Raw genomic sequence first — 15,923 nt, 5'->3', positions numbered from 1 at the left:
AATACTCTACAGATGTAAAGCTGGTCATTTACTCAACTTCCCTGAGCCTCCATTTTCTCAGTGTAAAATGGGATGATTAGCATACCAATTTCACAAGATTGCTAATAATCTTTAAATGAGACCTTGTGGTCTTGTGAAAAGCATCTGGAACAATGGCTAGTACCTATTAGCTGTTCAACCAATATTTGCTTCCTTTTGGACATGATGTGGGACAATTACTGGTAGAAAATATAAAGACTGGATGCCAATTAGTGCTGGGGTCACGTACTGAAGCTGCTACCTGTGTGCTATGTGACCCTTAAGAAGTCCCTGAGTATCAGTTTCTCCATCTGTAAAATGGGGTAATGAGGATACTCACCTCATGGCATCACTGAAATAAGCAAGCCACTGTGTCTGGCAGATAGAAATTGCTCAGTCATTGAAGGATATTAGCCAATTTTATTTAAAAGGAACAACCGATTTAAAATAGTTTTCAATAATTTTTAGAAGCGGTCATATTTGAGCAGCTAGCTGTATTTTGAGCAGCATGAAGATGAAACAGTTAAACCCTTGGCTCATTAAAGCATCGCTCTAATGAGCATATACTTCCTTCGCTTCTTTAACCATAACACGAAATCATCTTACAAAAACTACTTGTTTCTAATCCCTATGACGCCCCTACCCCATGGAAACATGAAACAAGCAACTGGATAAATAACCAACCAAACTCAACGTTACTTTATGAAGTTTCTAAATATTGTTTAAGGTCTTTTATTATTATTTATTATTATTTATTATTATTATTCTGGAAAAGGCAGTTTCAAGAAGTTTTCAAACTTTCGGAAGTTAATTTCTGAACCTGACTGGGCCAAGGGTACCTACCCTACCGCCGTGCAGCTCCACTCCATAGAAGTCGAGGGTCCGTGCTATGTTGATGAAGCAAGATTCGGCTTCTGATTGCTTTAGCCCGCTACAGAAGAGGAGAGAAGATGCAGAGTTTGCCAATCAATAGAGTATATAATTCCAACTTTAAAAATAAAATCTCTCTCCAAATTCATAACATTGTTGTAAGGTCGTTAGATGCCTTATGTTATAAATCTTAAACAACTTAACCCTGGATTCTACTAAACCAGGACCTTTTCTTGTCCACCGAATAGGACTTCATCTAGCCTGCTCCATCCTTTACTAAATACTACTTCTTACCCAGTGGGCTCTCAGTATCAGATCCAGAAGACAGCCACCTTTTGAAATTCCCACCTTCCTTGTTCCAAGTTCAGGTCTCTCCACCTTTATCTATTCTTCCGGCAGCCTCCAGCTCCCAGACGTCACTGGGCTATTTTAGGATGCTGGCTTCTGCCTGGGAAACAATTCTGGGAGGGAGGATTGGCAGTTGCCTTTTAGAAGGGACACTGGCTGCTTGGCCTTTGTTTTTTCAGCCTTCCAGAGAATGGCAGGTCCCTTGAGACCTGGCCTTCCCGGTTGGGACGGCGCTTTTTTGACCCGGGACTGAACAGATGCCACTGCAGCTTTGACTAAATCGAGACAAAGGATGAGGAGGCCGGGAGTGGGCCTGTCTGGTGGAGGGCAGGCTTGGCCTGAGGCAGCTGCGGGACACTGGGGCTCCTTTCGGGAATTTAGGCAGTTTTGTGACCCGATCCCAGAGAGGACGTGGGATTCACACAGCTTGGTGACCTTAGTCCAGATGCCTGGCTATTCCACGATGCCCAAAGGAGCCACCCATTTTATTAAATGTGGCCAACCGTTCAAAGGTCTGCCTGGTAGGTCATTCGTGGGGCGGTCCGCTTTAAAAAGGGCATTTCCCCTAGGAATTAACGGATTTCAATGACATCCTAAAAAAGAACGCTGTAAATCCCCCTAAACTCTTACTGGATTTTGCACTTTACAGAAATGCTAGTTATGCCAAATATATCTGCCATAACAGCTCAAAGATTCACAAACCCCCGACAGCTTAAAAGAGGATTCATGAACTAAAGGAAGCAAACATCAAACATAAGGATGCAAGGTCCGAAATGCCCAGCCTGGGTTCCCAAAGTAGGCCACCACCCCACCCCTCCTCTCACCTGTGCTGCTCGTGGAGCGATTCCACCTTCGTTAAAAAGTCATCGTTCTGGTCTGGTATAAACTGACTATCAGAAAGATAGCCCGGATGATGAATGGAAGAATTATAGTCTCCAAAATGAGCTACCAAGACAGAATGAGGAGGAAATCGCCTTTTCAATACGGTCTGCATTCACGGGCATCGACAGCATCACAAGCAAAGCATGGGAAGCGTTCTTCCGAGAGGTTCTATCACCAGGTGCCCTTGGCCTTCTCATTGGCTTCAGATTCCACACGGTTATCGGACCCTACATGGGTCAAGTACCTCCACGCATGCTTCGGATGAATGCTCTTTCCCTGAGGCCAGATGTTTAAGCAGTCTGACCTAGGTCCTGATCTAAACCCACAGCAGTTTGCACTGTACCCCGGATACAGACACATGAGTGCCCACTCGGAAATGCCATGTCCTGTATGCCAGGCACCGTGCAGACAGGCTGTCTAGTACCCCCAGGTGATTATAGCACTGGACCAACCTGCTCTAAAACAATGGGTGTGGGCAGCAAAGAGGTCACACTGACCTACTACTTGCACCTTGATCGGCTCCCTGGAATTTGGATAAGGTTGGAAGAAATGGAACCAGGATGTGTTTGGAGGCCCAGAGGGAAGGTGGGGGATGGCATGAGGGGGTGGGAGTGGGTGGGGCTCATGGGTCTGGGCCCTGGCAAGGCTGAGGGCAGAGTTCTTGGGAAGAAGGAAACATTCTTAGAGGAATCAGGGAAACGAGGACCTGCAACTGCAAGGTTAAGAGGAAAGTGGCTGTCTAGAAGGATTACCAGATGCATCCCTGGTCCAAATAGTACCTCTCCCTTGAGATCCTTGCCTGCCGTTCTACAAACATGCTTCATTGATATCTATGGCCATAGGTATTCCTGAGAGTTGTGCAGTAGCCAACCTGTACAAGCATACATGGTTGCCCTGAGGATTCAAACTGTCTGGGTGTCTGGACTGTTAAGACTGGGAAAAAGACCCTGGGTGGAACAGCCAAGGATCTGGCTTGTGGGACCCAAGGACACCTGCTTCCCTTCTTGATTCAGTTCTTCCAGCTTTATAAAAATAGGAGAATAAGTTCTAGTTTGGATGGGCAATTATGTGGTATTTCATTTTCTTAATAAGACACTTTCATCTTTTTCTTAAAAATATTAACCTTGACCTTTCCAGAGGTTGCAATGAATTCTTCCTGCAGCTGGTCTCCACGCCAGCGAGCTTCTGAGGACTGATGTTTCACAGTACCCATTCAACACAGATTTCTAAATCAAATAGCTCCATCTGTGTCACAAGGATGGGGATTGGCAGAAGCTGCAGTGATGCTTTGTGGCCAATCTCAGAAGGGAAGGAGAGGAGCCAGGGAGCTGCTTCGGGAGATTTCATCACAAATATGAGAAGCCAGATGCAAGCATGTCTTTCTTTACATCCGTGTGGCCCTACTCATCCTCAACTGCCATCACACATAAGAGCTGCTCTTTGAGATCCATACTGTCGTAAAGGGAGGCTTCCTCCTTACAGTCTTCCCTGGGGGCTGGGAGTGAGGCCGACTCATCTGTGGGGCCTAGCACCTATGCACAGTACACGCACGGTAGGTGCTCAAGGATGCCGTGCTTGGAACTAACCCAGATAAAAGCTACTACAAAGTTCGATTTTGGAAGGGGAAGGCGGCAGAAAGTCAAGTGATCTACACATGCAGATTTGGTCAAGGGCAGACCATTGGCCGTTAAGGCCAGCCAAATGCAGCTAAGCTATGGACAAAAACATCAAGGCTGGGTTATGCAAGCATCAGTGTGACGCTCAGGTGAGTCTGTACAATGGTGAAATGTACAACAGTACATCTGGGAAATAATTTAGATGCCCTGACACAGAGCACCCAGGGAGGAAAGCTTGAGAAAGCCATAAAGGTACCTTGTGTAAATTCATTTTAAAAGGGAAGAAGCAATCAAAACTTTTTTTAAAAGGGAAGAAACTGGACCAGAGAAGGGACTTCCTGGTCACAGAAGCCACTTTCAGCAATCAAGACCAGAACCCAGGTGATGCATGCCCCAGCTGGTGCTCCTAACCTACCAGCCAGCCTGCCAGGTCCAAGGCTGCTGCTGGTGGGCCATTTGCTGAGGACAGCGGTCATGTCCCCAGAAGGCAGGCAAATGCTACAAGGGATTGTCCTGAGCCTCAAGGCAGAGTCCTATTAAATTTTACTCTGTAGGGCAGCCCTGGTGGCGCAGCGGTTTAGTGCCACCTTCGGCCTGGGGTGGGATCCTGGAGCCCCAGGATCGAGTCCCATGTTGGGCTCTCTGCATGGAGCCTGCTTCTCCCTCTGCCTCTCTCATGCATAAATAATAAATTTTTTAAAAATCTTTAAAAAATTTTTTTACTCTGTAGGTTTTATAGCTCATGGAGATCCTCTTGGATCTTGATTTGGTCAACCATATTAGCTAACAAGTCCCAACCCCGAGGCCCTTCTACAAATATGAATAGCAAGGCCGTCTTTCCTTAAGTCACTGACAAATATCTGAACTTAAATAAATGGTCAATGGGCCTCCCAGTAGGGTGGTCTTCCTTTGAAATCTTAGTTGGCTACTCTGTGCAAAGTCCTATGCTAACCACTAGAGGGAAACAAAGTCAAACAGTCATCTGCAAACACCAGGAAAGCACAGGGACGTTCCCAGGATGTTTTCAAAGCCGTCAACCCATTAGATGCTCATTACAACCCAGTGACAGGCATCGCTTTTATCTTCATGAAACAGTTAAGGTAAGGGAGACTCAAGGAGGGGACCTGCCCATTTTGCTCAGCTGGTAACTTGGAGCCTAGACTCTGACCACAGTCCAAAATCTTCACCTACTGACTCTACCACATACCCTAACCTCCAGGGTAATACACTTTCCTATTTGTGGAGAAGCAACGCATACAAAAGCTAATTATAGCAGGAAGAAAAGGAAATGAGTGTTTATTTGGGAAATACATTGTCTTAAGTTCCATGCATTCTTCTGGCTAATATTTTATATTGTTCAGGAAAGAGAGAGGTATATTCTAGGCACACAAATGTGCAGCATTTCCAGAGGTTACACTCTTCTGCTGGGAAAGTCCTTTGCATCTTGTAAGTCTTTTCCATGTTATTTGTCCATCTCCAACTTGATCTTGGAGGTTTTTCTCAGTGGTCATCACTAAGAAGCTTTTCTGGACTCACCCGCTTCTCACCCCACGCAGGATGCAGTGTATCCTCTATGCTCGCCCTCAATGCCAGCATCAGCGGGCCCACCTTTGCCTGCCCACCAGGCAGGACACCCCTCGCAGAGAGGTCATGCTTTGTCTGTCTTTGTGCCCTGAGGTGGGTGCAGAGCCTGCGCGTGACAGAGGTCAGCAGACATTACGGGATAAGTTATGTATTTCTGAAAACTTCATTCTCTGAGCCTCGTAAATACTTGAGGTCACCAGCCACCTACAGTCTTGTCAGTATTTACCTACATTGCTTTTTATCTAATAAGAAAATGTGCTTTTGGTTTGCTCATCACTGGTGGGGCTTATCATGCTACGACACACCCTGTTGGGACTATTTAGTGAAAGGTAGCAGATAAAAATGTAGACTATCCAGCAGTATCCCATCCCACAATTAATTTTACAGAAATGTGTGCAGGGAAGTTTGAGGAAAAATACATATGTGCCTCCTGATAGTGAAGGAATAAAGAGCTTATACTTTAAAAATGCTTGTCTGACAACCCATGATTTTATTAGCATGGTGATCTTGCTACTATTTCTGCTGAAACTAGTTTGTACTTGCTAGGTGCTAATACAGTCCTTTACCCTCAGTCTATCATCCTTGGCAGAGGGGAACCCGACCACTGACACTTAGAATAGGATTTTTCTTATTTAAATTTTACTCTAAATAGAGTTTATTGTTTACAACAGGCAGTTCTCTAGAAAGCGTTCTTCTGGGAAGACATGAAAATGGAGAGTTAACACTTGCCGTGTGCCAAGCACGGTTCTCAGGGTTTTCCATATAATCACTCATTCTATCTTCACTACTACCCCATAGGGAAACACTGTTAGCCCCACTTGACAGATGAAAAAGCTGAGGCCTGGAGAGGCTCAGGGTCATAGGTGTGTGTGTGGAAGAGCCAAAGCCCAGGTAATACGGCTTCAGGTGTGCTCTCATCGACTCAGTTAACGGCAAGGGTCCAACTATAGTTTCCAGTTATAGATCATCTCACATGTGTGATTGGACTCAGTCAGTTCTGAGTTGTCATCAACATCCTCACCTCCATCTTACAGATGGAAAAAATGGGCGATTCAGGGAGGTAATACCACATACATGGCAAATGAAGAAGCCAGGCTTTAAATTTAGTCGGAATGCATCTGAAGCTATGTCCTTTCTAAAAGTGTTCCTGTCTCTCAAACCTGAAGCTCTCACTGTGAAAACAAACTCACTCTGGAATGCGGCTAAGTTTGTCTCTTCAGCTGATCAGCCTGGCAGAGACGGAATCCAAGAGGTCTAGGGATCAGTAAGGATACAAGTTGACTGTGGCCATGTCATTTCCCATCCAGATGTAACATAAGCAGAGTCTGTTCCAGCTGCACTGCAGGGAGAGGGGAACTTTCAAATCTACCCAGACCCACCACCGTGCAACCTCTTCTCAGTTTCCCGCTGAGGAGGAGATGCAGGCTATCTGCAGAGACTGAAACCAGGTCTTAGCTGACTAGTGAGTAGGGTCACTGTTAAGTCTGTCTTCTGTCTCCCAGTATCACACAGGTGGGCAGGTAAGCTACAGGCCCAGCCACTTTGCTCTTTACCTCTTTTATTCCTGTTCCTTGAAGCCAGGGGTGTAGACAGACTTAAGGTCACCTCAGGAGTCCTTGTCAGCCTTCTCTTGCTATTTTGCCGCTGAGACCAAATTAGAGTGAGTAATTTAGCCAGCACTTGCTCTGAGACCTGACCATCTTGTCCTCTCAACTCCCTACCATAGAGCCAGCCAAAAGAGTTACGGTGTGGAGCTTACAGAAAGGTGGAGGAGCCTTCTTCAGTCTTGGGCTACCATGTAACTCTGTTAGTGTACTGCAGTGGCACCACACAGCTAACTCTGAAGCGATACCTCGCCCTCCATCTGGCTACGTACCCTTTCTATGGTGCACACCCAGCACCTACCACCGGGCCTGATGTGGAATATATGTTCAACAAAGTTCAACTGAATGAGTGAATTCTTAAACAAGTCTTAATGGGAAATTCCAACACAGACTTTCTATCCAATGTGGCAGCCACTAGCAATGTGTGGCTGGTCCAATTGAGATATGCTGTTAAGTATAAAATCTGGACTGGTTTTCAAAGACTTCACGTAAAAAAAAAAAAAAAAAAAAGGTAAAATATCTTGTTAATTTTTTATATTGCTTACATATTAAAATAATATTCAGGGGATGCCTGGGTGGCTCAGCGGTTGAGCAGCTGCCTTCAGCCCAGGGCGTGATCCCAGAGTCCTGGGATTGAGTCCCTCATTGGGATCCCTGCATGGAGCCTGCTTCTCCCTCTTGCTTGTGTCTCTGCCTCTCTCTGTCGCTCATGAATAAATAAAATATTTTAAAAAAATAAAATAACATTCAGGATATACTGGATTAATTAAAGTATTAAAGCTAATTGCACCTGTTTCATTTTCCTTTTTTAATACTACTAGGTACTTGAAAACTTAACATTATAGAGGTGGCTCACATTATACTTCTACTGGACACTGCTGGTACAAACCAATAAATAACTCATTAACTCTACTGAAATTCTAAAAATAAATTCCTACGGTCCTAAGCAAATAGCATGAGTGGCCTCCAGCAAATTCCTTAACTGTGGGATCCGGTTTCCATGTTTATAAGAGGTGACTGGTAGAAATATCTGCCCCCTGGGGCTTGTTATAAGATCTAATACATGAGCAAAGGTCTGGTTAAGGCAATGTGTGATAGGTGACTTCTGTTGTATGGGCTCAGCCACACCTTCCCTAACCAACATCCCTGTGCCAGCGGAGAATGTCAGGGTGAAAGTGGGAGTGAAGCGTGCCCAACAGGATTCCTGGGAAGAGGGGAAATGACCTGGTCAAACAGGAAAGGCCAGGGACTTTTTTAATACATCGGTCAGAACAGTCTGTCCATCTCGGAAATGCTCCCTGGGTGACTTACATTGTACTGCATAGGATGCTAGAACCACTGCCGAGTTAAGGGGGCAGGTTAACCTGTCAGGAGAAAAAGATATTAGCAAAGTCACAAGAACCAACAACAGCCTGAACCATCCATCATGGGGAACACCTGTCCCTTTCACGGATTAACCATTAAAAAAACATCATGGATCGTAACAAAGACAATTTTAGGATATAATTCAAATAGTAAAGATAAATGTAACACTAAAGAGTCACAATTAAAAGAGAACTTCGTTGTGTTTAATGCACATTAATACAAATACCATGAAGCTAGAGGCCTACTGTTGGGCTGGTCAAGAGAGGCCAGGCTCATATCACTAAGAGGGAAAAGTGAGGAAAATTATACTCTTAGATCAATGGGCCACCTTCATATCTTTCTAGTAAAGACGTGAGACTTTTTGTAGGGCTTTCTAACTCAATTGTTGACTTTTGTTGACTTCGTGATTCTTGATTACCCACTTTCTAGAGAGGGGACACCCTCTTAGATGGGAAAAATAAAAAAGGATCTTAAAATTTAAAAACTCCTAAAAAAAAAAAAATTTAAAAACCTGTGAGTTCTAAATTGCTTAGTAACAGCTACTTAAGTTTCCTAAATCTATTTACCCTCCTGAAGTTTCTGATCTGTAGGGAATGGTCCATCTGCCTCCCAGTTTGCCTGCCACCTGCCAGAGACCCAAGGACTGGGGTTATACTTGAGCTCCCTGGCCCTCAGGCTCACTATCCTCCAAACAGCCCATTTCGGCCAATGACCCCAGCTCTAGCTTAGTCATACTTCGAGTCTCCCGGTTGCTCCCTTCCCTCTGTTCAACCATGAACGCCACCATCTGCCTGAGCTTGGCCAGCAGACCCGGGCCAGGGATCCCTGCCAGGTGGAGAAATGTGCTGAGGAGAGGCTGAAGAAAAGCAGCATGAAGGAAGGCTCGCTGGGTGGGGAAACCAGATTTCAAGAGCATTCTTCCCAGCAGCCCCGGGGGAAGTGGGGAAAAGTACTGTTTCCATGGCAGCTCCTGAATTCCCAAGATGTGAGTCACCCCCATCTCTCTGACTAATCAGGTTGGGCAGCCCAGGGTTCCCCTTCCTGTCTGCTGGGCTGGGACCTGTCCTGAAGCTGCACGAGAAGCCGGCCTTCCCCAATGGAGGGGCCCCCAACTTTCCTCAGGTGACTAGGTGTTTCCTGCTAGAACTGCTGAATGATCTCTCCACGTCTGGAGATATGTCCAGGGATCTCACCATCTGTTTGTTCATCTGGGGACCCAGAGAGCCCGTGGGGAGAGCAAACCCCAGCCACTTGCTGTCCGACCCAGATGGGCTTCAAAGACACCTAAGTCAGTGTTCCTGCTAGAGGCAGAGCAGACGAATGGGATTCAAGGAACTGAGAAGAAGCTACGGAGGTTCCATTTACAGGGAAGAAACAACTATGAAGAAGTCAGAAAAGAACATTTCCAAATAATAGTGTAAATACAAACTAAAAAGGAATGCTGAGAGCCTGCATGGCCACTCAACGATGCCCCCAGGCAGACCCCTTTCTTTCCCTCCAGGCTTTAGAGTCTCACTCTGACAGACAGGGTCACCTGTTCTCAGCTGGAAGGAGAGCATGGCTTGGAGCCAGAGCCGCTGACACAGATGGTTGGAGCAAGTCAGGGCACCCAGGAAGAAGGCTAACTAGATCCATCCCGTCTGTTCAAAGACCCACAGCCACAAATGGCCAGGCCCACCCTAACACACCCAGCAAGTGTCTGGTAGCAGGAGACCCTCTCCTGAGAGAGGTGGTGAAGGCAACCAGCAGGCCTGACCAGCTATGCCAGGGATTGAAGGCAGGAGGTGCCCCTCAACAGGTGTGACTAGAGACTAACGGGGGTATTGTGTTTGCAGAAGAATGAATGAAGACAGCCAATTTCCACTGGCTGGACCGAGAGCTCCTGGGGGTGGGAGGCCCGGCCTTATCTGACCAGCACAGCACAGAGCCCATCGCGTAACAGGCGCTTGCAAAACATTTGCTGGGAAAAGAAATTAGTGCCTAGGAGAGAGGGAGAGACAAGTTTCTTTTGGTGCAGAGGGCAGGCTGGACCCAGGAGAGGGGTGGGTAATTTCACCTGAGTCACCCTCACATGTGAAAAGGCTCTCTCACAAAAGGGGGAGCTTCTTTCTGGGGGATGCTTAAGCAGAGGCCCAAGGCCTGCAGTTGTGCTAGAGAAGGGGTTCCTTCCTTCTCTCAGTGCGAGAAGGAGCTAAATCACAAAAATTCTCGAATTCCAGGAGCTCTGAGCAGTCAACAGGTTCTGGAAGTCCAGAAAGCAACACATGTCTTGTTTCTAAATGTTCCTCCCCCAACCCCATCCCCAGGATCTTCATGGCCCTGCCCGCAAATCTCCCTTCCACCTAGATGAAGCCCCTCCAGCCTCTTGTAGCCTTCCCTTCCTTGCACTGCCATGATCTTTGTAGATGCTGCTCTGGCCACATGCCTTCCAATTAAGAACCTCCAACAGCTCTCCTCTGCCTGCTGGACACAAGATGCTTGTCTAGCTTTGACAGGAAGAGCCTCCCGACTCTATTCTGTAAGCCTGCAACATGTGCTCTTCAGCTGAGACCAAGGGGGTGGCACAGGGCAAAGACCTCCAGCCCGCACTCCTTCTAAATCCTCATGGCAACCGGGGTCTGCAACGTCCATACTGGTCCCAATTGCCTCAAGGGCTCCTGTCTCACTGCCCCCAACCTCATGGCAGGCTCCCTCATAGAGGCTTCTGAAGACCCTCTTCAGGAGAGCTGGCAGGAGGAAAACAGGAATGAGGAGAATAAGCAGTGACTGTTTCCACCAGTTCACCTGCTGCAGGTTCTCCCTTAGGTCAAGGAAAAGCCAGGATTTGAAGGAGGGAGCTCAGGGACAAGTGGCTTGGCATTTTTTCTCCCTTCCCGAGCCATTTCAGACACTCCTGGAGATGGTCCTGACGCACAAGACGTGCTGACTTGCAGGCAGACACTCGTCTTCCAGCAGAAAGGCTCCCAGAGAGAAAAGGAATCACCTCTAGGTAACTGAGGGGCTTGGAAGTGAATCTATATTAGGTCCAATCTGCCTTCTGGAATGAAGCCCGTCTCACATTCTCCCTTCAAAATTTCTCAGGTCTTTACCAGAAAGATAACTGTACCTTTTCCCATAAAACTGAAGTTTTATCCATCCTCGGCTTCTCAAAATCAAGACTGAGTTAAAACCAGATGTCCAGAGCGTAATGCCGTGCAGGATGCTGCTTTCAACATCCACCCTTTGTTTAGATTTAATACTGTTACCAGAAATACACGCTCATTAGATTAAAAAACCAGGAATTTTAGTGCCCAGCAGCTGACAGGAAAAGAAGAATGTGAAATTCTCATTACCTTCCTTCACAAATATCCATCTTCAGTTGTAAGAAATACAAATGCCTACGAAACAATTGTTTTTATTAATTCATCATACTCAAATGGAAATACAAAAAAAAAAAAAAGGTGATAAGGACAAGGTCTGTACATGTGGAGGACAAAATGCATACACACACATTTCCATCTGAATTATCAGGCACTATTTTGTACGTTGCAAAGCTGCCCCTTCAGTAACAATGGTTCATGTGGCTGCTGACTTGCAGCCAGCCCCAGGCCAGCACATGCTGTCCCAGGGATGGTTGAGCCCGCCAAAGATCAGCTGGTGCTGTTGCCAGTGGGCACCCCCACCCTGGACATTCCCAACCAAATTTGGGGCTTCCAAGAGCACAGGACCCACAGGCATCATGCATTGGCAGCCCCCATGTGCTGGGGGGCCGCGGTTCAGAACACACCCACATTCCCTCCGCATGAAGCTGCAGAGAGGAGGTGGGGCCATGCGGACACCTCCTTGGCTGGGTGCAAGCACCCAGCTGAGTTTTTTCCTGTGTCCCAGGAACTGTGGGTACTTGAGCAGAAACATAAACATCAGTCAGCTATCAGCTGCCAGGACCTCCGAGCTGAATTTGGTTGGCCCTTGTGAGCCACCAGCAATGTCACTTCAAAACCCAGGACCTGATTTGTGGGCAGCGCTCAGGAAGCCATCACGGGCTCCTCACCCTGTGAACCTGCCCACCATCCAGGGACTGGGTAACAGCAGCAAGAGTGCTGCACCAGCCACGAAGGGCCATGGAAAGCTTTATATTTTGGGATGTGGCATACATGTGACACTTGGCTACTAGCTCCCACTCTTTTTTAAAGCCCAGATTCAAATGGGATAGACATTCCAGCGTCTGGCCAAGAGGACAAAAGGGAAACTTCTTGAAATATAATACAGATGCAGCAGGAGTGTTCTGGGGCAGGAGAGTGATAATTTTGGCAATTTAAAACACATGGGGTCTCCTTATTCCTTTATAGCTATACATTCAAAGGTCAAGGCTGGTGTTCCGAGATGTGACTACTTCACAGGGCATTACGACCTCCTCTCTGCACAGATGTAGGCCGGGTGTGGGAAATTTATAATGTACTGCCTCGTTTCAGCCTCCTACCAGCTCTGAAGAAGGCACCACCACCTCCTCTTTTTTGGGGAAACAGGCATTCAGATAGGTTACACGGGGTCAGTTAGATCTTATTTTAACCTGGACGCTCACACTATGAAAAAACCTGACTATGCTACAAATTTCTTCTGCATCTAATGACTTCAGCTTAGGGTCAATTTCCTATTTCTGATATCATTACATAGCCTGTAGTTATCATCAACTATCTTTAACGTGTTGAAGACCAGCAATGAAACATCGTGTAGCATACATTTGCTGATTCACACTTACTCTGTATTGGAGACTATATTTTTCACCTAGGAGAACATCACCAGTCCTTTCTAGTTTGTTCCTATGTTTATCCAAGCTGACATTCAACCAGAATTAAGTGTTCTCTCCTCCTACAATGCTACTGGAAGAAAGTAGAGAAGGGAGAGAATGCTAGATAATCCGATGGTGAATCTGGCCCTCCAGTGACGAGCCTGGCTAATTGGTGTATCTTCCTAGGGATAGAAAAGGAGAACATGAACCTGGATGTCACCATTCATCAAAGGCTATTTTGCCTGAGTCAACCCCATGACATCATACAAAGAGGCTGTAATAGCGGGAGGAGGCCCAAAGTAAGGGGTCTCTTGGAAATCCTGAAGGAGCCTCATTTCGAGACTGCCAGTAAATGAAATTCGGTATACAACGACCTAAATTTATCAGGAACAGCAGTTGTGGAGGCTCACAGTCAAAGAGATGTCTAGCAATTAGAATAAAAGAAAACCATACAGAAGAGATGCTCAGCGCATCCAACTTCAGAAATGTAAAGATCATTCCTAGAGTGTATCCCATCCGTGACCTCAACTTCACACACACACACAAAAGCAACGAATGCCTCCCTGCCTAGAATTTTAGAAAACAAACAGAAAACAACAAATACTGCTTTCTCTGACACTTGAGAGCTAAATTTCTCTAAAAGGGACTTATTTCTGGATAAACTACAGAGCTGGGGCTTAATAAGATACTGTGTGTCAGGAATAAAGGCAAAACAAGGCAAAACTCTAAGTTAAACACACACACACACACACACACACACACACACACACACACGTGAATTAATGGTGGAAGTCTAGCTCAGCATAAGAAAAAGATCTGTCAGTCCTGGCTGCCCACCAGCTCTATAGGAGCCACGTGGGTGGCTGCTGCTATGGCTCCTGTTACATTGAAATCTGGTGCCCAGACTCCCAGGAGGTGACAACTACACTCTATTCCACCCTGGGGAATACCATGCATCTTAAGTTGGAAGGTGGGGTGGTTAGGGTCAGGTGTTAGTCCTAACACAGTGAACTGTAGCAGGGATTCAAACAAACTTTGATCTTAGACTCAGGGAAAGACAAAAATTTATCTATTACTCATCTTGTGCCCAAATCTGCCTCTCTGCATCCTCCCCCCACTGGCCATGATCTACCACCAAGCACGTCTAATTCCCCTTACCCATGTTGGCCCTTCCAGATCTCAAGACTGCCCGGTTTCTCCCCAAGTCCTCCCTCCATCTCAAATGGTCCCTCAAATGACAAGGAGGCTCAGCAGGATGATTTTGTTGGCACCCAGAGGGAGGAAGCTTCTCTCTGGTGGGGTCGGGAAGCAGATGCCCAATGACCAAGAGGGCCACTGGAGACGGACCAGCCCTAGCAATCCCTCCACTCTAGTTCTACGTTTGGAGACCTCCATCGTGCCCGCTGGCCGCCACACCCCTGGTGGCTCCAGCATCACGGGGGAGACAGAATGAGGGGTGACAAGGACTAGTTTAGGCAAGGTGGTTCATACCTGGCATTGGGACCTATCAGTTGGTCATAAATTTAATGGGTCACAATTGAAATTTTAAAAGAAGGAAACGGAGAAGAAGAACCTGAGAGTGCTCTGTCCTTGCTAGTGTAAACACTTGCTTCATAATACATATCTGTACTGCATGGTGAAGCACAATGTATCTTTGCTGCTTGGTTGTGATTTAAAAGTCCACTGGCTAAAACCACACACATGTAGACACACACAACATATACTGTGTGTGTCGTCATAATATTTTTAATGCATCCCTTGAACAGAACTTGATATTTAGTAATGGCCTGGGGGAACCGTAGTGGGGTGACCTCAAACGCCTATTCCTATAGACAGTGTCACCCCTGGGTGTCCATTGTCTTCCGAACTGAGCTCCTACACTAACCCCTTAGGCCACCAGCATAAGGAGCCATGATGGGGAAAACTCAAAGCACTACATGAACCCCCCACAGCTACCCGATGAGCCCTGCCGACATCTCTGACTCTGGCTTACAATTTAACTCAACAGTAAACACAGTTAAATCTCCAATGTCTGCTATTGTGGAGGGAAGAGGTGCACAAAGGCAAAACAGAATAATAGACTAATATTTAGCCTTTAAACAAACTGAAAGCTAAAATGTCATCATGTGAGGACCCTCAAAAAAATAAAACAAAACACCGTACTCGATGCCTGAGTTAATGTCACCTTCTTGGACACAGTCTCATGGGCACAGTGAACAAAGAATGGGAGTCAATATTCCTGAACATACATTGGGTTTTCTTTCTTTTTTTTTCTGGTAGAGGAAAAAAAAAACTCTGGAAGCTGCCCTCCCTATGAAAAACAAACATATTAATAAAAGGGCTCACCATTGCTGTGGGGGAGGGCAAGTAGAGGCGGGGTCACTGTTCAAACAGCAGCCACCTTCCTGTGCCCGCCCCCTCCATTCCAAACACTGTTCCCCACCCAGAAAACCCACGTGCCAGTACAAAACAACGGCCAGGCCCTACGCCAAGCCCTGAGGGGTAAACAATCCTATCTGGGCTCTCTCCCTTATCTGGTTCACATTTTGCCTGCACAGCCTGATTCACCCAGGAGAGGAGCTGGTCCAGCCTGCATTCCTTTCTATTTCTACCAACTGGGGATCTGGTGGAGAATGCTCAGTTCAGAGACCTCTTGTGATCCTAAAGGGCCCCCATGCTCGCCCCACCGTGATACCGTGTTATCTTCCAAACCCTGCCTGCGTTAGCAAATGAAGGAAGGAGCACTTTCTTTGGGCCCGGCAGGCTCCACAGGCAGGAGGGGTCTGGGGTAGCAGGAGGGGCAGGAGGTGGTGGGTGGGAGTGTACTTGAAATTGCACCAAATAAGGAAGGAAGTAGGCCCAAGACAG

At 46.7% G+C, this 15,923-nt stretch overlaps 1 protein-coding gene across 15 annotated transcripts in view; it reads right to left on the bottom strand.

Moving 5' to 3' along the window:
- Positions 1-15,923, bottom strand: part of PTPN3 (protein tyrosine phosphatase non-receptor type 3) — a 108,685-nt gene that overhangs the window by 50,943 nt on the left and 41,819 nt on the right. For 14 of the 15 annotated variants that reach the window (XM_072727731.1, XM_072727736.1, XM_072727733.1 and 11 more), the window contains 4 exons: positions 11,620-11,664; positions 8,234-8,286; positions 2,061-2,181; positions 862-949 (listed from right to left, as the gene is read on the bottom strand). In XM_072727731.1, coding sequence (XP_072583832.1) covers positions 862-949; positions 2,061-2,181; positions 8,234-8,286; positions 11,620-11,664 — 307 coding nt within the window. Of the gene's footprint in view, positions 1-861; positions 950-1,182; positions 1,795-2,060; positions 2,182-8,233; positions 8,287-11,619; positions 11,665-15,923 lie in introns of those variants that run through there. The other variant, XM_072727743.1, reaches the window with a different exon arrangement.

This window comes from Vulpes vulpes, chromosome 12, assembly GCF_048418805.1.
Source record: "Vulpes vulpes isolate BD-2025 chromosome 12, VulVul3, whole genome shotgun sequence".
Taxonomy (NCBI): domain Eukaryota; kingdom Metazoa; phylum Chordata; class Mammalia; order Carnivora; family Canidae; genus Vulpes; species Vulpes vulpes.
Note: the sequence above shows the minus strand (reverse complement) of the source record. Positions and strands in the feature narration are given on the sequence as shown.